Source organism: Aspergillus pseudonomiae (genome assembly GCF_009193645.1).
Source record: "Aspergillus pseudonomiae strain CBS 119388 unplaced genomic scaffold BDV37scaffold_125, whole genome shotgun sequence".
In the NCBI taxonomy this organism is placed as follows: Eukaryota; Fungi; Ascomycota; class Eurotiomycetes; order Eurotiales; family Aspergillaceae; genus Aspergillus; species Aspergillus pseudonomiae.
In genome coordinates, this window is record NW_022476117.1 from 67,735 (window position 1) to 89,807 (window position 22,073).

Below are 22,073 nucleotides of genomic sequence, written 5' to 3' on the forward strand. Positions count from 1 at the left end.
GGAGAGGGGGAGGGGGGTCAGGTCAGGAGTATGGATGACATCCCCCATGGGTAGGCTGACTTATCTCCTATCAGGCCCAGATTTAGTTAACCTTAGTGGTGACCGGCCACGAATAGACTACTATTAGTTGGACGGAACTAGATTCGGTCGGCAGGTACGGTACGGTATGGTAAAGTCTGGTACCCTCCGTGAGGTCCCCAGGCCGGCACATGACGAGGATCAGGTGATGATTGGTCCGTTTGAGACGGTGACCGTCAGGGTATGACGCCAGTTTCGGACTGCCTAACGTGCCTTTTTCCAGCCGGACCTTGGATCTACGGAGTACCGCGCTTGCCTTGCAGTCTGCAAACCAAAAAGATAAGTATGGAGTCATCCGCCCCCCTCCTCTTAGAATGAAAGGAAGCCCCCCCACTCCTCATTCCACAGCCACTCGGCACTCAAATGACGATCCATCCACCATGTTCCAGGCAAATTATTGGTTTGCCCTGCAGGTCGCATGAGGGGCCCCCCGGACAAACAATGCAAACCACACACGTCTGAACACGGGTCAGCGGGCGCCACGTGATTTGCCTGAATAATGCAGCCAAAGAGCCCTTACTACTCGGACATGGAAGGGCAATGGCAAAGCCACAGTCAACTGGAACTCAACTTCTAAATTCTTCCGTGGACAATCCGGGTCTAGCCGCCACTGTTGCTTCCCTGTCAACCAAATATGAATCATCAGGAATGTTCTGTCCGGTAGGTCCGCATTACCGCATACTCGTAACTACTCGCCGTCATCTGCAAGGTCCCTGAATATCATTGGCACATCATCAAGCGGTGACTGAGGCATGACGGTGGAGGTTTAATTAAATCACATTGGAAGTCCATCCGTCGGGTCCTCTCGCTTATATGGGATACTGTGACTTCTTTGGGGAGTTTCCCCTTTGGGGTTACCCAACCTCATGTGATATCTTCCAACTTGGATTGACCTATCGGTTCGTCGTCGCTGTATTCGAATCGCACCACGTGATAGGTTCAAGGAAGATTCCATTGAGAGTATAATAGGGAAGAGCGTGGAAGTTGCATGCATGCATACTCCAGGAATCAAAAGGGATATGACGTGTATTGTTACAAAGTATATGACACCTGTTCCGACGCATCCAGGTTCCCCCTGCGCACACACCGAAGGTCGCGCCTATTGCAACATCTCAAGTCTTCTTCTTCGCCGCGGCAGCCTTGGCCTTGGCCGCCTTCTTCTTGTTGCTATTGATCATGACGATTCCGATGAATGTACCAACCACAGCCGATCCGAGGAGAGTAAGGATGACAGGGATGCGGATAGCCCATACACGAGGGGGGAAAAGGTCATGGAGGGGGTGGTCCTGATCGACAAATGGCTACCACCTTGTTAATAGGTGCACATAAATCCAAAAGGCATAGAAGGAGACTTACCATGAGAAGAGTCCAAGCCGTGTAGTAGAGAAAGATTGCGGTAGCGGCCAAGAGCATGGCGGATCCGACGAGTTGGCCCAGCTAGAAAAAGCGACAATCAGCATATGAAAATATAACGATACAGACTAGTTTCTTCTTACCATAGTGGTGAGCAAATCTATAGGGTAGACCTAATAGAGTAATTGCGAAGAACTGCTAGCCTGAAAGATGGGCATGGACAGACCATCCCATCGCATCAACACGAACAGCTTGGCTCCTGAGTGGCACGTGACCTGGCCCGAACGCTAAGACTTTACCCTTCGCCGCCTCACGTTCTGTCCGACGGAGCTCAACCATCAACGTTTTCGCAACTTGACTCAAGAGTCACTCTTCCTTTATTGAGGTCCCAGGGTGATCTGGGGAACTTTAAGGAACGATGACAGACCCGGTCGTATTGCAGTCGGCGGTGCGAGTGCCCACACCTCCGCCTGGCACGTCCTATTCTCCAAAACCATCGGGCTCACGAAAACGCTCGCCCCCCTCTCGTTCGCCTTCTCCAACTCGTCGCCGGTCGCCTCCAGGTGACTCTGTCAAAGAAGATGGCGACGCGCCACGAATTGACCCGGAACGTGCCATTGAGCGAGAACGACAACTTGCGGAGCGTGTCCGCCAACATGAGAAGCAGGAGGCCGCGCGGAAACCGATGACGGAAGAAGAAAAACAAGCTTCAGCCAAAGCAGAATATGAGAAGCTTCTGAATATGCGGTCGGGTGGAACTTACATCCCCCCTGCTCGACTCCGGGCGCTACAAGCCCAGATCACAGATAAGACGAGCAAAGAATATCAGCGTATGGCATGGGAAGCTTTGAAGAAATCGATCAACGGTCTTATCAACAAAGTCAACGTCTCAAATATCAAACATATTGTGCCAGAACTTTTCGGTGAGAACTTGGTACGTGGACGCGGGCTATTTTGCAGGAGCATCATGAAGGCTCAAGCTGCCAGCTTGCCGTTCACGCCAATTTACGCTGCGATGGCGGCTATCGTCAACACCAAACTTCCTCAAGTTGGCGAGCTGCTGCTTAATCGATTGATCGTCCAGTTCCGCAAAGCGTTCAAACGAAACGACAAGGCGGTCTGCATCTCGTCGACGACTTTCATCGCTCATTTGTGCAATCAACAGGTCGTACATGAGATGCTTGCAGCTCAAATTCTTCTTCTCCTGCTCCACAAACCCACAGATGACAGTGTGGAGATTGCCGTCGGCCTCACAAGGGAAGTCGGACAGCATTTGGAGGAAATGAGTGGTCCTATTGCCCTGGCGGTGTTCGATCAGTTCAGAAACATCCTCCATGAAGCCGATATCGACAAGAGAGTCCAGTACATGATTGAAGTCTTGTTCCAAGTCCGTAAAGACCGTTATAAAGACAATCCAGCGGTCAAAGATGAACTTGACCTGGTAGAGGAAGAAGATCAGATCACACACCGTGTTGGTCTTGACGATGAGATTGAAACTCAAGATACCCTCAACATTTTCAAATACGACCCGCAATGGGAGGAACACGAAGACGCGTACAAGAAACTGAAGGCTGAGATCTTAGGTGAAGGTAGCGATGACGAAGAAGATGAGGAGGACGAGACCGATGAGAGCTCTGATGAAGAAGCTGAAGAAGAGCGGCAGATGGATATCAAAGACCAAAGCAATACGGACCTCGTCAACCTGCGGAGGACCATCTACTTGACGATCATGTCCAGCATTGATTTTGAAGAATGCTGTCATAAACTGATGAAGATCTCACTGCCACCCGGCCTGGAGCCCGAACTTCCGTCGATGATTATTGAGTGCTGTTCTCAAGAAAGGACATACTCAAAGTTCTACGGTTTGATTGGTGAGCGGTTCTCCAAGATCAATCGTCTTTGGTGTGACCTTTTCGAGGCTGCTTTCGCCAAGTACTATGACACGATCCATCGATTCGAGACCAATAAGTTGCGCAATATTGCCCGCTTTTTCGGCCATATGCTCAGCACCGACGCCATCGGCTGGCATGTTATGTCCGTCATTCACCTCAATGAAGAAGAAACCACTTCAAGCAGTCGTATTTTCATCAAGATTCTCTTCCAAGACCTAGGAGAGCACCTTGGTCTCCCGAAGTTGCAGGAGCGCATGAGAGATGAGATACTTCGCCCGAGCTTTGAAGGTCTCTTCCCAACAGATAACCCTCGCAACACCCGCTTTTCTATCAACTATTTCACAAGTATCGGCTTTGGTATTCTGACAGAGGACATGCGTGAATACCTGAAGAACCTCCCCAAGCCGACAGTCCCAGCTCTCCCTGCGCGCGACGCTACTCCAGAGTCAGACGCTGAATCTGTCAGCTCTCGCTCATCTTGCTCCACGTGCACTGGCCCCCGTCACTCACGCTCGCGCTCGCGCTCCTATTCATACTCCCGTTCGCCTTCGCCGGGCCGAGGCCGCCGTCGCTCGGTCAGTCGCGGCAGGTCTTATTCACGATCCATCTCCGGCTCTTCTCGCCGGAGCTACAGCTACACGCCTTCGCGCTCCAGGTCACCAGTGTCGAGAAGTCGCCGGCGCTCGGTTTCTTACAGTCGATCCCGATCACCCAAAAGGTCGTCGGTCTCTCGTACTCCCCCCAGGCGGACTCGTGCCAAGTCTTACGACTCACGCTCCCCTCGACGTTCACCATCTCGGTCTGTTACACCCGAGAAACGGGGTTACAGTCGTAGGAACCGAAGCTACTCCAGATCGGTGTCGAGATCTGTTACTCCACCTCGGCGCGAGGCACGAGGCAGACGCTACTCGTCTGAGTCCTTGTCTCCTCCTCGCTCTAAACGCGCATCGTCGCGTTCACCTCGCAAGGCAGCCCCGGCTCGGCGCGCCCGTGATGCTTCAGTGTCACGTTCCCCGAGCCCCGCGCGATCGGGACGTGATCAAAGAAGACGCCGGTACTCGGATTCCCGATCACCGTCTCGCTCACCCCCTCGGCGTAGATCGCCGTCCCGGACTCCTCCTCGTCGGGGCCGCGCCGCTGACTATATCTAATTTAAATGGTGATGGGTTGTTGTAAAAATGACATGAAGATGCCTCTAAGACGCATACAAAGAATTTCAATTATTTGATGTTGACCGCAGGTCATGAGTTATTTTATTAGGACTGGTTAAAAGGCTCGGTTTCTTAGGTGTATTTGTACTACCCTGCATTTACGTTCCCAATAGCAAAAAAGGCAGTGCAGTCACTGCAAATGATCCACATGTTCACCTGGCATCAGTCGCAGGTCTAGCTTTCTATATAAAACGCAAACTATAACAATAGCTTTTCGGCACAGCATCTATCATATCTAGGGTATCACTCACTCAACCATCCAACCCATCTATCTTTTCACGTAAACTCCCCCAAGGAAAGGACAATGTAAACAAATCTACTCAGCGGCCTCCCACAAACACCTTTCACACAAACACAACCCACCCAATGCGCCTCTAGCCCATTCCCGTCTCTCCTTGACATTCAGTCCAATATCACAGTAATGATTCAAGATCTCCTGGTCGGCCTTGATCCCCTCGTTCCTGGACGGCGTCTGCTCCTCCCCGGTACCAGTCCTCTTCCAAACAGGACGTTCAGACTCCGTCCGAGCCCGGAAGGTAATCTCACCACCCCACTCCCACCTCACATTCGGATCACAGCAGTGATTCGCAAGACACCAGAGCGGATGCACAGCACAGAGCTCCGGGCCACCATCCCAGGTAGACAGACGACCGGATGCGGTGCCGCGGAATTTAGCATAGAGCGTATTAAGCACCCAGGTATCATAGCGGGAGAGGGCCTCGTACGGATCCAGTTCCATTTCCTCGAGCATGCGCATAGGCTGGAGGATATTGAGGTGGAAGGAGAAGGGCAGGGTGGCGGTGGGGTCGTCGGAGGTAACAGAGCCTGCGGATGAGTCTTCGAGGTCGTGGAAGTCGCCCCAGATGTACTTGATCTCGGGGAGGTCGAGAGGATGCACGTCCTGTGTTGCGGCCATGGCGATTGCCCGGCCCAGGAGGAGGAGGTACAGGTAGTCGGCTTTGTCTTTGGGGTCGGGAATGTCCTTGCCGATGGATTCGAGATTCTCCATCAGGCCGCAGAGGGCGCCGTGGTAGGTTTCCTGTGCTTGGTCGTGGCATGCTTGGCTGCAGAAGATGATGTCGTCGCAGTCTGTGCAGGCGACGGGGGGATTCTCGGATGCTAAGTCGGGGAGAGGGGCGTTGCAGGCGTCGCAGAGGTCATCGTGGAGTCTGTTAGTGGCTGTGAGGAGGGAGTTTTCGCGAAGGATGATCTCGCCGGGGGCGATGTCTTCTTTGGCGAAGAGGCCTAGTTGGATGGATACCTCGCCCTCTGATGAGGTTCCTTCGTCGGTGGTGCCGTGTAGGGCGGGCAGGGCAACAGCCCGCACTTCACATTTGGGCGCAACGTCCTTCAGTCTGTCATTGAGCAGCTTGAGTGTTTCGGGGGCCTTTCTGTCTGGCTCGTGCTCGTTCCAGGGGTACAGGACCCTCCGCGCGAAGCCCTGCGCATTCAGAGCACTGGGGTTGATTTCCACTTCCGCAGCTCCATTGTCCTTAACCGAGTCTGGTCGTCGAGAAATATATACTTTCTGAATTGCGCCTAGCTGCTCCCTGAGGGCATCCACAGCTTTACCATTACACTTTTCCATACTTCCAAGTAGCGACAAACCACGCATGCAGAATTCATATGCATCTCTGTAGCACCGGCAAGTGACTAAGCTCCGAACAAGCAAGGCATATACAGTCCCAATGATTTCGTCATACTCGTCTTGTGTTGTAGCAATATATGAATCGTCGTCGTCGTCGTCATCTTCAGTTTCTTGCCCCCCCTCCTTTGCAGCCTGAGCTTGAGTATCTATCTTCCTTCGAGCATGGAACTCACATCCGTCGGGGTCAACGACGGACTCCAACAGTGAAAGAGCACGATACGCGTCCGCGGATGCTAAATCCGCAAATCCCAATTGCTCATGGAGTAGTCCCCGTTCGAGGTGAAGATGTGGGTTGTGGGGGTCCGCGTAGAGACGGGCGGTTGTTTCCGAGCGTGAGTGGAGGAGGTCGTTCATCTTTGATTTGTAGACTCCGGTATCTAGTTTAGCTGGAGAAGCTGTGTGGCTATTTCACTTCTTCTGTTCAAAACGTGGGGTAACTGTTACGTGGGATGAAGGCCAAATGTTGGCTGTATTTGGGTTGAAATAGATTGTCTCCCCGGCAGATCTAATGTATTGGCCAGGCTTGTTGTGCAGCGCCACGATAGTCAACAATTGATGTATATAGCTGCACAAATCATTGAAGTTTTCTTGTTTCAGTGAAAAATCAATGTATGAAAAGAGAAAAAAAAGAAGAATGCGGGGAGATGTCTATCACCACGTGATGATAACAGAGGTTTGCCCTACATCATCCAGATTAGGAAGGTCAAGTATGGGTTATCAAGTTATCTCACCCCAAGGTTTAAACTGGAATAGCAGTCGAAATCAGACCTGTAATATAGCTGAGTACTCAGGAGAAGTCATACTCGTTCTAATCTCGAGTTGACTAACATCACCCCATCTGTCTCGTTTCTTTACCCCGTACTTTGTCAGGTTTTCCGATATCGACCCTGGCGGTGGTACCGTGAATGGCACCAGCAACTGCCTTCCCAGTGTGTATGTAATCATGCATACAGATTATTAGCAGCAACCGATGTATATGACTTGGAATTCTGTTGTACTCGTAGGCTCCTATAGCCGGACTCATTGGTTCTGTTAAATTCACTGGCCAAGAAGACGTTCCTAAAAGCTCATTAACAAAGGCTTTACCCTTACATTAACAGGTGGATTAAAAAAAGAAAGGCAAAAATAACTATCGATTCGCATAGGATAAGCTGTCATTATGATTGGCTCCGTTATATATTGAATCAACATATCACATCGAAAGAGTCAATGATCTACAGAGTACCCACAGCAACAATTTCTTGACGGTGTTCGCCAACCAAGCTTCCAGAAGCTGGGAGCAGGCAAAAACAGTTCCCAACAGCCGCGACCAGGTGCGAATTGTATTAGATGGTGTACGTTACTCATCTTTACATGGACAGTATCAGAAATAGAAGCAATATTAATTCCTTGTAATTACAAGCCAGGTGAATGTATCACGATCCAATATACACAGCACTTTCAAGAAACGTCCTCCCATATTTCTCACTCAGTCTTGCTAGGCCAATTACCGCGAGGGAATAAAGCGAGAGTATCCGGCAAAGTTGACAAGATTGAATAGTCGCTGCTTATGGTGAGCTAATGCCAATAGAAAGTAGTCAAATGAATGGTCCTTACACTGAGTGGAACAATTGGAAAGGCGAACTTTTTACTTGCAAGGGTTGTTGGGCTGCGAATCAATGATCCGGAACCAGTTGTACATGTCGGTGCTTTGCTTATCGCGAAGAGTTCTGTAGATGAAGTGGGCGCAGTCCTCGCCACCGGACGCGCTAGGCACGGCAAAGACTGTAGAGAAAGAAGCCAAGGAGGCAAGAGCAATGGCGGAGAAGAACTTCATTGTAAAAGAAGGCTTTGGTTGTCACGGAAGAACCGAGTAGTGGAGAGAGTAGTAGTGATAGTAGGCTTTGAATGCTTTGATTGTGTTTGATGCTGAGGAATGAGGTTGTAAGAGCATGGATGATGCTCGCTTTTATACCTGTTCTCCAGGTAGATAGGGCTTAGATTTTCTGAACCCTGAAAAGGTGATATGACCTGTCTCATGTGGCTTGGGAAACTATCTAGCATTTCCGGGGTGGAGTCCGCAGATATTGATTAGGGCCCCTTGCATTACCGATCGTCTCCCCCTGATACAGTGCGTCATATCATTACTTTTGGCTGAGCACATCCATTCCCATGAGTACGTAGGCGGGGTGGCAATGAAGTGCAGACAGTTAAATCTGCCCATAGTTTTTATGCTACCGTAGAAGCCGTGCCATGTTACAGTTATCATGTGTATGATAGAGTCAGGTTCTAGATAGAACAAGCTCCGTGGCGCGTGCGTTTACCTAATGATTGAATTGTTTCGCGTCCACGAACTTGCTCCTCTGTGTTGGTTCTGGGTTAATTGGAGCGTTTCTAACCTAGATTCTGTCTCGCAATGACGCGTCGTATAGCAAGACGGTTAATTCTTAAGCTCTAACAGGCCAACGTAATCTTGATTGTCTAATCGATCGATGATCATGTTTGTGTATAGTTAACTCCTGCATTTTGTAATATCGGTGGGCCCCTCGGTTACCAGATATCGGCACTTCCCTTGCAGAGATTCAGGACAGCCACTTCAGTTTGGTAAACCTAGCAATATAAGGTGTGGAGAATGCTGTAGTTCTGTGGGGATCAAGAAGCCGCCGCTTAGTATGATATGTCTACTACATTGCGAAAAAAGGCTATCTGGGACAAAAGATAGCAACTTTTCCGATCACTAGATCCTGTAGGGTATATCTTCTGATCCATTATGTCCTTATTATCGGTATTAGGCGGCGTGTATGGCCTAAGGCGTGCTAGCAAGCATAGTATTTCCCAAATTGACATACCTCTACCTTTTTAAACATCTGGCGACACTCTAATATGAGATTGCACACTTGAAAACAGTGACGCAAACAACAGCAAGGGACATACGCACGAGTGCTGTGATGACAAGAGCACGAATCACGTCCGGCTCTTCTAACCGAGAGTAATAGCTCAAGCAAGGCACACTGTTTCTATTTGTGATAAGTTCCCCGGTCGATCTCTGCCGTTGAAAGAAAGGCTATAGAGCTAACTCAATTGCCACCGTGATGTATAAAGCTAAAGTACCGTTTTAGCCGACCAAAAATCCCTTTGTCGTAAGTCTGATATGATGCAGTAACACTGATGCGCCACTATCTGTTCATGTATGTACCCCAACATCCATTCTAGGGCCTTGCTCCACTACACAGCTCGGAAAATATATTTCCTAAAATGTGATAGGGCAATGAATAGCCGGGAAATGGTTGATCGGCTTATTGGGAATGGTTTCAGCCCCTTGCATAGAAGCTCGGCAATGCCTTGCTTGACTTGAAAGCCTTATCATAACATGCGTTAAAGTATAGATCATCCAAGCTTTCATGGTTTCGTTGGATACTTTGTACTTCCGAGGGAAAGATATTATGATAGTCTTAGTTAGACTTTATAGCTCGCCGATTTGGTTTACTGTGGGTCTCGTATATACTTTATAGGCCTCTCCTCACGTTCATTTCTTAACAGAGTGAGGGCATTTTGACCGTGGAGATATTCGACTTGTTCTTTGAGGTCATAGAAACCTTGATAGAATATGCATCAGTATCATCGCGCCATGGTCAACTGTTGCTGAGACATGGTGATTTGTTTAACGGGCAAAGTCGCATTTCCGGCGTACGTGAGAAAAGCTCAATGGGGGACCATCTTGTCAGGACATGCATTCTTCGCATTGTACTTTGGATCAAAATATGTACTCAGTCAAATGAAAACCTCACCATGACCTCTTGTCAATAAGTTGTCCGTAATACGCATGAAAAGGCTTGTTTATTGATTCATTATATATATCCAGATAGGCTACCTCCTAGCATGTACATACACACAAGCATTAATTCTGTAGTTTAATATCACGATCCACGTACTCAATACTTCCATGAGTTGTTTGATCAGCTTTGAGAAGTATCATGGACTGAGCAAGCAAAGTATAGAAAATGACGTCCGAATGTACATCTACAAGCAGGCTATTAGAGCTGCCTCGGCTATATGAACGAACAAACAACAATCTATCCAACAGAATCAACAACATGAAATGTCAAACAATTCAACTCAGTCCCAACCCTACACCCCTGCGCATTAATATCATAAACCAAAGGATACAAGCTGTTATTCGACGGGCCCGAAACATCCTCATCTATCGCCTTCGCCCTATACCCACTCCTCCAACCTGCAACCCACACATCCACCATATGCGACCCAGTACTCCAGGGGCTTTCGCCGGATAATTCGAAAACGGCTCATGCATTCGACAGAGATACAGCTCCGCATCCGCGACGCTGAAATGTATTCCATCCTTCTTTGAAAGGTCTAGCATGTTATCATCCCTTAACCTAAAACAACGGTGTCCAAAGTCCATAGCTAAGCGGCATAAGACAAAGGACCCCAAATCAGACGGAGGCTTCGTATACGTTAGACCCTACCAGGCACTGTATGATTTCCATAGTGTAGTTACTGTGTCCTATTGAGTCTCAGGGGCTCAATGTCGAGTCTTACTTTGTGAAACTTCAACTGTATCATTACCAGAGGACTTCACTTCATTCGGCGATAACTTGCACCGGGTGGATAGACCAAAAACAAGGGTTCAACCAGGGAAATAAAATATTAGTTCAGTGACAGGGGTCTTGTATCATACGAGGGCCGTATCTGAGGGATTTTTTTTTTTTTTTTCAAAAGATGTTCTAGTAGCAAGCTGAAATTCTGAACTCGGCCATACTAAGGCCACACATTAGCTGCAGCTGCAGCAGTGGATCCATGCTTGCCTCATTCCAGCATATCTCCGCGGGTACACATGCATCTCTAGATCTTGTAAGAAAAGCTAATGCACAGTGAGCCTGTGGCTGTGTTTGTGCGTCCCCCCCCCCCTCCTGCTAGTAAACCGACCAGGGGTATAGAGAGAGCCAGCCGTATACCCTTGCTATTGATGGTTTCTTTCCCCTGCAACCTCCTCGCATCGTACCATAGTGAAGGCCCAGTTGTCTTTTTCACCTGCTTGGGGCATGGATCTTGCACCGAACAAACCCGTAGATTGCATTCCTGACGTAACCCCCATGCCAGCTAGTTGTAGGTGGATTGATAGCTGTCATGGATGGACCCACGTGTTGAACGGTCTATTGCACTAAACTAAGTGTCCAGGGACTAGACACCATTCATGCGTGATATAGTTATAGTAATCTGTCTTAAGTGGATAGTAGAAGCGCCAAACAAGGCTTCTTTTTTGGCACGTTGCTCTGTAAGCGTGAGTGATTGAATGGGAGTCCCCTACACTACGTATGTATGTATGTACATGCGTGGACGAGAACAATCGACTCTTCGTCCCGCAGATGTACTGTACTAGTAAGAGCCCAAGGGTCCGAGCTAAGTTAAAAATTCACGGTGGGGGTCTTGACCAACCCGTTGGCAAGTCCTCCTACACTGGAGCAGGTCGGTTCTCAAGCTCAAAGTAAAATCCAGGAAGAATGAAGAATCCACTGGGAAAAGAGCTAATTAGCTAGTTCATAGCGGGTGTCTTGAGTACTTTTGGTTCTCTGAGATCCACTACAGTAATCATAGCATCGAGGTTGGCGCAATGGCGGAATGAAACCAGTGCAGCGTTTAGGCTTAGTGACTATCGGGCACTATCACTTACTAGCTGAGGGGTCATCTTTTGTTGGATAACGGAGGACCTGTAATGCCCATCCCTACTGGGTATATACCGAACCCCAGTGTGTAGAAAAAGGATGGCACAACGAAAGGTGAGTTGACCACAAACTCCTGAAATTCGGACGAGGAATGAACTCTTCGACCCACAAGATCATCACCTCTACACCCTCTTATGATTATGTCTAAGCCTGGCCGGTGTACCCGGTAACTCATCGAAAGTTGCCCATCCGCGTTTAATCAAGTATTCTAACACGAACATCCTCAGAAGTCCTATGGTAGGGTCGGCTTGAACCATCCATGGGTAGAAAGAGTAAGCCTGACTAGGCCTTTACAGCAATACAGTATATAGTCCGAAAAGTGGTGAGTCTCCCAGTAAAGGTCTATCAAATTATAATACTAATAGAGAAAGGAATGCCCAATTTCCGCGCACGAACTGTACCACTTTGGTATAAAAGTGCTTTTTTAAGGTATCGAATTTTTCACATCATCTAGGATCATATGGTTAGCGATATGTGACGAATGTATTGGGGCTTTTACTCCCTCCTTTTACTAGGGGGATGCTGAAGAGGGCGTAACTTACGTTGCAATTCTCATCCACGACAATTCCTTGTCCTCCACCATGTCTGATGCTTACGGCAATCCGGGAGAGCATCTCTCTCTATAATTGCATGGTCAGAATTTATTTGACCTATCCGACATTGCTGAAATGTCAACTAAGCAGCGGGTTGAAATAGACTTACTGTGAGGTTTGCATCGGCCATCCCGCCTTGACGTTCGACATCATTCTGACTCATTATCTGGTAGCTATCGTGCATGCGCTTGCAGCTGTTGAGCCCACCGATGTTTGAGACACTCGGACTTAGCACATTAGCTGGGCTCTCAGGGTTCAGAATGTTGATGCCGTGGCGAGCGTTCTCCTGTGCATTTCTGTCGGCTGAGAAAATTTTGATAGTAGTGTCTATTCCAGAAGCCGCGATGGTCGGCTCGTATGGATGGCCTGAGGGCAGATTGTCAGTGAAAAGGCTGGATTCAGCAGAGGAGAGCCAGATTCACCTTGTATAACGTTGACGACTTCACTATCACCTTCCAGAATATTGACCAAGTCACATGTCTTCCGGTCCCAGATGAACAGATGCCCCATGTCGCTGCCGCTCACCACGTATTCATCATTCAAACCAAAGAAATTGACATCTTTGACTGTTTTAACATTGCAATGTCCGCGGTAGACTTTGGTATGTGAGGAGCACGGCACGTCGAGACCCGCCTCCTCTCTTCGGGATGTTCTCAAGCCGTTGAGGCGGAGCATACGCTCTTCAGGCTCGAGCATTTCATCGCTATCATAACCGTCTTCGGAGCTGTTATCGATGTCAAACCCGTCATCGTCATTATCGTCGTCACTACTATCCTCCTCATCTTCATCATCATCATCATCGTCTTCATCATCTTCATCATCATCTTCCTCCACAGCTACATCAGATCCACTCTCATCATGATCAGAATTACTCTCGTCACTATCAGAATCACTGGCGTGCGGCTCGGAAAAACTGTGGTCACTTGTCTCGCTATCAGCGTCAGTCGATGGAGTGAGAATAACCTGGGATACAGACCCAAAAGTAGCATCGGGCCCTCCGCCGCCTGAAATCAAGGCTTCTTCGGTAGAATTCATGGCAGACAACATGTGGAGATGCTCGAAAATCTGATACTCTTCAAAATCGGGCCGTATGTCAGTTTGCGACCTCTCTGGGCCTGTTTCGCCTTCGGGTTCAGAAGATTCGTCTTCTATTACTGTACGCAACCCACCGAATGCACGGTTGGCAAATGAGTAATTTACTCCCGAACCTGCCTCAATTAAAATACCACGAGCGACCTTTATGCCCCAGAACCGCCGTACCGCTGTTCGATCAAGGGAGCGGATATGGGATGTATCAGAATGACCGTCACCATCATGGGTTCTCGCAGCAGCGTTTTCTAGGTCTTCGAGTGGGAGTTTCACAACGTTTGCAAAAGCCGTCACTGCTGCGCGTTGGTTCGGAAAAAGTACACGTGTGCTATCGTGTTCGAATCTCGAGGCATCAACGTTCACGACAGGCGTGTCACCCGCAAGTCTCTGAAGATAAGGAACTAGCTCCGATTCAATGGCACTGTCATCAGCTTCGTCAGACAAAGGATACCGTGACGCACTCCGCCGATGTTCATTACTACGCTTGAATCCTGAAATGATAGCCTCTCTACCTCCTTCCAAAAACAGCAGTATGGCCTTTAGGAAATCATAGCCGAATTGAGCCTCTTCAGGGATAGTATTGCCCTCTCCGGGCGCAGGCATGATTTGCATAAACGGCACGTCAGGGAGGGAGTTTCCGCGGAGCTCGCCTCCCAGAACGCGGGCTAACGTTCCTGCGGCTTGGACAAATCTCCAGGTTGTCTCCCTGTTTCGACGAAGAGCCTGTTGGAACCTGACCACATCAGAAGAAGGATTGAGAGGGTATCCCCACGTTCGCATGACTTCCTCCATCTTTGGGAGATATTCCGAAGCCAGTGTCAGCGCCGTTGAAAAGGAATCAACATAGAGGGTCTGATTTAGCTGGCTCGGCGATTCGCCTGCCTCTCGTACAGTGGCCTCTAGTGAGAACAAAGCCTTGCGGAGCTTAACTAGAGCTCTGGCAATACGCATGCTGAGTCTTTGCGCTTCGTTCAAAACAGGATACCTTGCTTGCTTCCTTGCACGCCTTGACGCACCAGGAGTAGACGCGGAGACCGCTGATAGCGGAACATCCCCTGTTTCGCCGTTCCCATACCGTGCGCGAATCATCAGTTCGTCATCGTCTGGTTGCTCGTGGGACCGCCGGCGAGACTGATGCCGATTACCACTAAACTCGGAAGATGATATCGAAGCGCCATTTCGACGCTTGCGCTTTCTATTCTTTGAGTTCCGTCGTTTACGCGGAGACTGGGTTTCCTGTGGGGACCTTTGGCGTGCTGACTCGGCTTCTCTGGCATCGGGGCTTTGAATGAGATCAAAACTGTAAATGTGATCACCCGACCAGCTAACCACCATCTCGTTCGGGTTGACATCACTGATCTTACAGGCAGTGATATGTCCGTTGTCCCGCGGTTTCATCCGGCGCTTGCCATTGGGTGCGAATCTTCGAACACATCTTGTCGCTTGACTCATCAGCTCGTCCTCGCGATCACTGCCGATCCGAGGAGAGCCGCCCGGGTCCCCTCTCTCCTTGAGCAAATCGCGGCCCAACATACGCCTATCGTGGAGAAAACAATGAAGATGAGCACCGCCCAGCGCAATGTAATGGGGTTGAGTAGCAGAGCACGATATGGTGTTGAGATCCAGATGATGCCGTTTGTAAGAAATCAGGGGTGGAGGAACATTCGAATCATCGTGCACCACCCCCGGCCGATAGGCCATGGGGCCTTGGCCACCTAACGGCTTAGGATACGCGGAGGAAGGCTGACGTAGATCCCATTGTCGTACCTCACCATCCTCGGAGCACGTCAGGAATAGATACGGGGACGACTCAGTGACAATACGCTTAACACGATCCGCATGGCTACGATAGACACGGCTATTTGTATTCTCTGCAGTCAGGAACCGGGTATTTGTGAAAAAATTGTTGAATCGCCGACTGCGGGCGGAGGCAGTAAAAGCAGAAGTAGCCTCAAGATTACCATTACTGCTAGAGTATTCGATGTCAAAGACCCGAACCTGATGGTCACCAGCGCATGTTACCAAGGTACGATCATTTGAGTGTGGCATGAACTTGACGGAGAATATGTTCGCTCTATGGCCAGTATGGAGAGTGGTATTCAGGGAAAAGGGTGCCGATGACGACTCGGGTTGGTAGGAATAGATATTCACATAATGGTCGTCGGATCCTGAGGCGAGAAGCTGGCCAGATCGTGACCAACTGCAAGATGTTGTCAGACGCAGGAACCAAAGAAGGAAAGAACACTGTGATACCACCAATAGTGCGTTGGCTTCCAACGTACCATAATGCATTAACACAGCCTGTATGTCCACCCAGCTCGTTGACGATGTCTAGATCGTCTACCCATTCCTTAGATCCATAGATCCCGCGAATACTGGCAAGGCGCGACGGCTCCCCTATTTCCCGGCGCCAGAGGCGGTCATACGGTGAGTTCTTCATTATGGCGGCGATAGTCAGGCGACAGTCGGTGTTCAATATGCTTGTGTGTGGATCATTGCGCGCGACAGATTTCGGACAGCAACAGCTGCTACGGTGACGTCAGCGTCGGGTTTGGCACGAAGCCGCGATGCGACACTCAGTGTGTTGCGTCCCGGAAAGCGATATCGAGAGTAAGTCGTCACGAACCGAAAGTCAATGTTGTCAGAAGAAGGCTAGACGATGTCAAGTGCTTTGAGAGTAAATGAGGAATCGGCGATGAGATCGGCCTCGGTTGGTAGAGTATTTAAGCGACGCGGCGAAGGTAAGTGGAAGGAGGAATATCCATTTAGTGGCTGCGCGAGATGAGAGTAGACTGCATCAGAGGAAATTGTAACAGAGTAGGATGGTCAGCGGCGAAAGAAACTAACTCCGGTGTTGGTCCTGGCGCTCGGTGGAGAGAGAAAAAGAAAAGTAAGAGGCAATGGAATGTCATAGATAATATGTGCCGGACAAGTAAGAGGGGAAAAAAGAAAAGCTCCACAGTTCCAGAACCACCGTTGGTCGAGACTGGATTGAATCGGTGAGGATCTGGAATGGTTCCAGGGCCCTTAGTCAGTGAGAGCGTCTCAACCTTGGGCGAGCATCCAATGAAGAACCTGTCGAAAGGGTTGGATAGTATTCAATCGGGGCAGTTCGAGCTTGTCCACACTACATCGGGTTGAAGTCATGGAAAGATTAGTCTTTGGTTCGCCATGGGGACGCCAAGCCTTCCTTAATCTGGACCGGCAGTCATTTGTATTGAGAAGGAAAACAGAAAAGAAAAAGCAAAATCAGAAGTAGTTTTCGTCATTTCAGGGGTTCTTTTTATATCTCTCAGGAACATACGGACAGTTCCCACTCAAGGAGATTCCTGCAGCTAAGCTGGCAGTGACAGTTGATGAAAGGAAACACCGATTTTCAGGCCCGGCCGAGAGTCGGATACAAGTACGTTACACTTGAAAAGTATGACGACAACGAAACCATCTTCCACACATCGACTTAGTCATCCTTCTGGGACAACCTTCCTACACAGTAGTATATTTCTCTAACTGCAGTGGAACGAGTTATCAGGCGCATTAATTAATCATCTTTTCATTATGTTCCATAAGTCATAGAAAGCATTCTACGAGTCAAAATAGGGTCATGGTCATGAGTCACGTTCCTGGTCGAGAATCAACTTCCACTTTGGTCGCCGGGCAGGATCCCAGCCTGGAGGCTGCCTATCATCTCCAGCGTAGTATTTCCGTCCCAGTATGTGTCCGTGAGTGGTTAGAAATGGTGGGGATATCAAGACAGTCCACGAGCCTGACACCCCCCGATGCTGGCAGGCCGGAATTGAAAACCAGGGAGTGTGAAGAAGCCAGGGAAAAAAAATGAATCAAAGAAAGAAAGAGAAATTTGTGCACTTCCCACGAGATTGGCCATGCCACTGAGGGAATCCAAGAATAACAGGCCGTATTATGGCGACTGTCAACTGTATGTATCATTCAATCAAGTTTGCGTGCAAGGGTCAGTGCGGGTTAGAAACCAGTTTTCAAGACCATCTGGGTCTCACAAAACCAGGAGCACCAGCAAGAAGCTTGTTTTTCACCCTTTCAATGCCACAGCCCCGGTTAGAAAGTGGGTGGCTCTAGATCGATCTTTCGGTCGTCCACGAAGTAATGTGCTCCTGGTTCGAATTCTACCCGGTGAAGTTCAACGGGTACCTCAGTGATCCGCGGGGTCCCTGAGTATGCCTGCTCATGGCGGAGTGTAGTTTCGCAGAATAAGAGGGAAGACAATGAGAAGCTCGGGATATGCTCCGAGCCAGGACATCGCAGATTGACATGGATATGTGACTGATCAATCACATTGCCATGAGGAATGGATGTCTTTTCCAGCTATGTTCTCCACATTCCAACTCGGGGGATCCTCTTCTCCGGCGGTCTCGTGGAGGCCACCTGCTGGCTGAGCTGACTCACCCACTGTCTTTCCAATCTTACGACGTCCGTTTCGATTTTACGGATGATGTTCAACTCCTCGATCATCGAATTCACCATATCATCTAATCCCTTTGCAGTCCGATAAAGGCTGGAACCTTCCAGTTGTTCTACCTCCCCGTAGCCCAATATATCCAGACTCTGCAGTTGCCTCGAGCATAGTTCCAGTTTTATAGTCACCGCGTGCACTTCTTCCTTCCAAACGCGATCGAGAGGGTCGATGAAAACATCAAGGTCTGATCCTCCCTGGTAATGTCGACAGGTCTTGATCTCCTCAACATTCCGGAACCAGGACTCAAATTCCTGCACGGCCAACGTAAATCTGCCTCCTAGAATATCAGATAAATCGCACACTTCTTGCGCAACCCCTGAAAGGACTTGGATTTGTACGGCAAACCCTTGGTGGCCGTTATGTTCAATGGAATTCTTGAGCCAGCAGTGCAACGCTTGTCCATTGAGTCGCTGCTGATATTGCTTTTCCTCTTTCACAACGCCACGATACTTTTCCGCAACCGTATTGTACTTTATCTGTAGTTGTTTCTCTGCGTTGGCTTTCCATTCGGCGTCCTCTCGCAGCGAAGACAGATGCAGAAGGCTCAGCTGTAAGAGTTCGGTTTGTAGCGCAGCAACTTCTGGCAATGAGGAGGGTATCAAGGAAGGATCCAGCTCTGTAGGTGCACGAGCCGATGGGGCAGTGGTGGATGGCTTGGCGAGCTTCTTGGGGGAGGGCTGTTGCTGGTAGGTTGATAATTGAGCCCTGGAACGTGGTGTGCTTGGTGCCGATGGCGGATCTATCTTCCTAGAGATTTGACTAGAAGTGGGAGGGATCACTTGACTGCGGTGTCGCGCATGACTCCTTGGCGTAGGTGGCCCCGAACTCGAACTTGCTGGCTGTCGCAAAGAAGCCGACCTCGACGGCCGAGGGGGGGGAGGCATTTCTGTCTTCTTCGGCGATGTTGGGCACCCATTTTGCTTCGTTGGAGAGGGCAGGGGAGGCGCCAAACTAGTTCGTCTCGGTGTTATCGACACGGCAGTAGCCTTCGCAGGAGAAGGGGTGGTCTTCAATGGAGTCGGTTTAATCAGACTTCGGCGACGACTCGCCAGGGTCGGTGTAACGGATAGCTTGTCTTGTTCGGGCTTGCTCACTCGCTGAGCAATCTGGCTATCTAGTTGCGGCTGAGAGCGCAACGGACTCGACGATCGGCTGTCATCGCGGACTGGCAACAAGCTCTTGCCTCGGGTCGAGAGGTTTTCGTTACTGGCTGCTGGATTCGAAGGTGTACCGCCCGTCACTGCCTTTGTGCTGGTGGATACTGTCCTGATCGAAGATGAGCGACCTAGTGTAGTGGGCTTGTTTTTCGGTTGTTAGAACTGGTGTGCGAGGGACAGCTCTCATCTCTGGGGAGCTTGAGGCAAGGGACCTGGTACAAGACTAACCTGTTTACGGGGCTCCCGAAACGACAGGGAGCGAGTGGGTATTGGCATTGTGGCTAGGGGTCAAAGTCATTTATCAGATCATACATGCATTGATTCAGTTATTCTGATCAGGTCCGTTGGGAGAGAGGGGAGGTCTCAAATCCAGTTTCTTCCCAAGGTCGGAGTCTATTCATGTCAATAGTATGAACGATCATCTCCAGTTCCAAGGTAAAGTTACTCGTGCTGCGGTGAGCTTCAGTGCCGGTTCAAAAAAGCTTGGCAGCCGAGTGCTTTCCCAATGGAGAACAAGGCCAAGTAGTACTGCATATCGAACTAGTATAGTTCCAAGGTAATACTAGCGACACCTTTCTGGTTGGTATATATTGTGTATATATAGAAAAACATTTGTGCTGTTGGCGATGAATAGTATAGTGGATTGACTACACTATACTCAAATTTATAATAGCCACACTATCAATTATTTTATATTGCTAACTATATATATTGATTAGAAACTATTCATAACGGCAATGTCATGCTTTTTAAAATTATACCCTATACATCAAGGTTCATATCCAAATCTACCATTATGGGAGTAGTTCCTACACACCCGACTGTCCTGGTAGTTTTGTGAAAGGTCTTCTTGACGAAGATTTATAATGAACCAAGAGTATCCAGGTTATGGCATAACCCTAAATAGAATATATTTCACCGGAATTGCACTGTACTAGTTATACGCCAACGTTACCAATGAGCTGTTCAATCTTTTATTGGGTGTCGCGTATGGCATGCTTCATAATTACTTCATTCAACTTAAACTGTCTGTGATATCAAAAAGTACAGATAACACAAACTTTTCGCTGACAACGTGGACAATGGCCTAGGCCACTCAGCCTCGCAAGCATGGATATGTCCATGTTAGGCCATCACCACCTTGTTCAGTGGGCGCACGTGGCCGCAGATTAAGCGGTTAGAAGGAAACCCGGTCGCAAATAGCCTTGGACTTTTCCCCCTTGCCTTCACTTGGGAGTTCAACTTCAACCAGCTTCGACTCAACATACCATCACAATGCCCAGTACCCCGATTACAAGCTTCCGCGTCTCGGGAAAGAGACACCCTCCACAGCAGCATGGTCAGTGAACCAGCTGACCTTCTCCCCAGCACCTTGGTTGACAAGAGAAGAAGGGAGGTCCCTTCCCTCCTCCGCATCGAAAATTTGCTTCATGATCTCCTTCTTTCCACCACCGGTAGCCACGAACGCGATGCTAAGAGCGTGGGTGACCACGGGTAAGGTGAGGGTGATCCGCTTCGGCGGGGGCTTCGGCGAGTCGCTAATGGCCGCGACCCAAGCGTCCTTCTCCCTAAGGAGCTCATGGCCGGGGAACAAGCTGCAGGTGTGACCATCGGGACCACAGCCCAGAAGGAGCAAGTCGAACACCGGTAATTTGACGCTGTCCTTGGCCGCGAAAATGCGCATCAGTTCCTCCTGATACAAGTCTGCGAGCTCCTGTGGGTCCTCGTCGTTCACATGTTTGGGATCGATGGTGTGCACACGGGGCTCACCCAGTTCCGTGGGGATCTTGCTCAGCAATTCATCCTTCAGTAGTTTGTAGTTGCTGTCTTGGTGATCGAGGGGCACGGCGCGCTCGTCGGCAAAGAAGATATTCCACTTGGAGAATTGCGCGGTGTCTTCGGGAGTTCCGTTGCCTGGTGCAAGTAACGCTTTAGCGAGAACAGTGGGCAGGGAGCCACCTGAAACTGCGACTCGGAAAGTACCATGCCGGGCGAGGGCGGCATTTTGATGCTTAAGGACGTATGTCCTCAACTGTTGCGCGAGCGCATCGGAATTGGAAAAGCTGTACAGATTGGGAGATTGGCTTGCCATGGTGACTATTATAGAAATTAGCGGATGTGAAGAGAGGGGGACTCAGAAAGAAGGCAAAATGAGAAAAGAGATTATTATTCCAAGGCGGTGGTTTCGGTCAACAGCTCTAAGGCGGGGTGGCGGGGCAGTTCCTCAATTGATGTTATTGGAGATGTAATCATTACCTTTACTCAGTCCCGTGCCTGCCGAACGCAATGCAACCACCCATCAGTTAAAGAGATCAATCATTCGGGAATTTTTCTCTTTTCTTTTCCATAATTATTGATATCATGGGTCATATCCTCTCCATGCGGAATCGGAAGAGAGAAGCCAGAAAACATGGCTACAAAAGAGATAGGGTAGAACAACATCAACAGGTGGATTGATATGTATGACAGGACTGTTTGGTGGAACCCCGTCAGTCTCCCATGACGTCGTCGTAGGTCATTTTGAACACAATCTTGCAAAGGGAGAAAAACAGGACGACGACAGGAACAAACTACTACAATTGAATCTTCTATGAAGTAAGTCCATTCATTATCTACCCCTGAATATTTCTGTTTAATTTCAAGTTACTTAGCGACCCTGAGGAGATTGCGAGGTTTTGTACGATGGATCCCCCCACGTCCAATCCGGAAACGAGCTGGAAGATCTCTCTGCTATCATCGATCATCGGCCACCCCCTGTCCAACCACCAGATGGGGGAAAACATAGACAATGATGTCAGTGCCATGTCCGCCCGCAGGAGCTATAGTCATGAATCAGGGAA

At 49.3% G+C, this 22,073-nt stretch overlaps 7 protein-coding genes across 7 annotated transcripts; 2 read left to right on the forward strand and 5 right to left on the reverse strand.

Moving 5' to 3' along the window:
* Nucleotides 1-1,190: 1,190 nt before the first annotated feature.
* Nucleotides 1,191-1,491, reverse strand: BDV37DRAFT_288689 (dolichol phosphate-mannose biosynthesis regulatory protein; the record flags this gene model as incomplete). Its single annotated transcript, XM_032088307.1, has 2 exons — nucleotides 1,191-1,379; nucleotides 1,435-1,491. 2 exons carry the CDS (start codon nucleotides 1,489-1,491, stop codon nucleotides 1,191-1,193), a joined length of 246 nt encoding a protein of 81 aa, XP_031935593.1.
* Nucleotides 1,492-1,666: 175 nt separating this feature from the next.
* BDV37DRAFT_34305 (uncharacterized protein) lies at nucleotides 1,667-4,662 on the forward strand. Its single transcript, XM_032090492.1, has one exon. The coding sequence runs from the start codon at nucleotides 1,850-1,852 to the stop codon at nucleotides 4,472-4,474; it is 2,625 nt and encodes an 874-aa protein (XP_031935594.1). The 5' UTR covers nucleotides 1,667-1,849; the 3' UTR covers nucleotides 4,475-4,662.
* On the reverse strand, nucleotides 4,663-6,663 carry BDV37DRAFT_34306 (putative MYND domain protein). Its single transcript, XM_032090493.1, has one exon. The coding sequence runs from the start codon at nucleotides 6,534-6,536 to the stop codon at nucleotides 4,851-4,853; it is 1,686 nt and encodes a 561-aa protein (XP_031935595.1). The 5' UTR covers nucleotides 6,537-6,663; the 3' UTR covers nucleotides 4,663-4,850.
* A 2,441-nt stretch (nucleotides 6,664-9,104) lies between these two features.
* BDV37DRAFT_263754 (uncharacterized protein) lies at nucleotides 9,105-9,599 on the forward strand. The gene has a single exon (XM_032083600.1). It carries the CDS (start codon nucleotides 9,352-9,354, stop codon nucleotides 9,514-9,516), a length of 165 nt encoding a protein of 54 aa, XP_031935596.1. The 5' UTR covers nucleotides 9,105-9,351; the 3' UTR covers nucleotides 9,517-9,599.
* A 2,747-nt stretch (nucleotides 9,600-12,346) lies between these two features.
* On the reverse strand, nucleotides 12,347-16,027 carry BDV37DRAFT_288692 (WD repeat-containing protein; the record flags this gene model as incomplete). Its single annotated transcript, XM_032088308.1, has 5 exons — nucleotides 12,347-12,355; nucleotides 12,448-12,525; nucleotides 12,608-12,864; nucleotides 12,921-15,787; nucleotides 15,870-16,027. The coding sequence occupies 5 exons, from the start codon at nucleotides 16,025-16,027 to the stop codon at nucleotides 12,347-12,349; spliced, it is 3,369 nt and encodes a 1,122-aa protein (XP_031935597.1).
* A 1,815-nt stretch (nucleotides 16,028-17,842) lies between these two features.
* BDV37DRAFT_34477 (uncharacterized protein) lies at nucleotides 17,843-19,607 on the reverse strand. Its single transcript, XM_032090495.1, has 2 exons — nucleotides 19,462-19,607; nucleotides 17,843-19,374 (listed from the first exon to the last, which is right to left on the reverse strand). The coding sequence occupies exons 1-2, from the start codon at nucleotides 19,507-19,509 to the stop codon at nucleotides 17,926-17,928; spliced, it is 1,497 nt and encodes a 498-aa protein (XP_031935598.1). The 5' UTR covers nucleotides 19,510-19,607; the 3' UTR covers nucleotides 17,843-17,925.
* A 305-nt stretch (nucleotides 19,608-19,912) lies between these two features.
* Nucleotides 19,913-21,620, reverse strand: BDV37DRAFT_34482 (6-phosphogluconolactonase). Its single transcript, XM_032090496.1, has one exon. It carries the CDS (start codon nucleotides 21,323-21,325, stop codon nucleotides 20,525-20,527), a length of 801 nt encoding a protein of 266 aa, XP_031935599.1. The 5' UTR covers nucleotides 21,326-21,620; the 3' UTR covers nucleotides 19,913-20,524.
* Nucleotides 21,621-22,073: the final 453 nt, after the last annotated feature.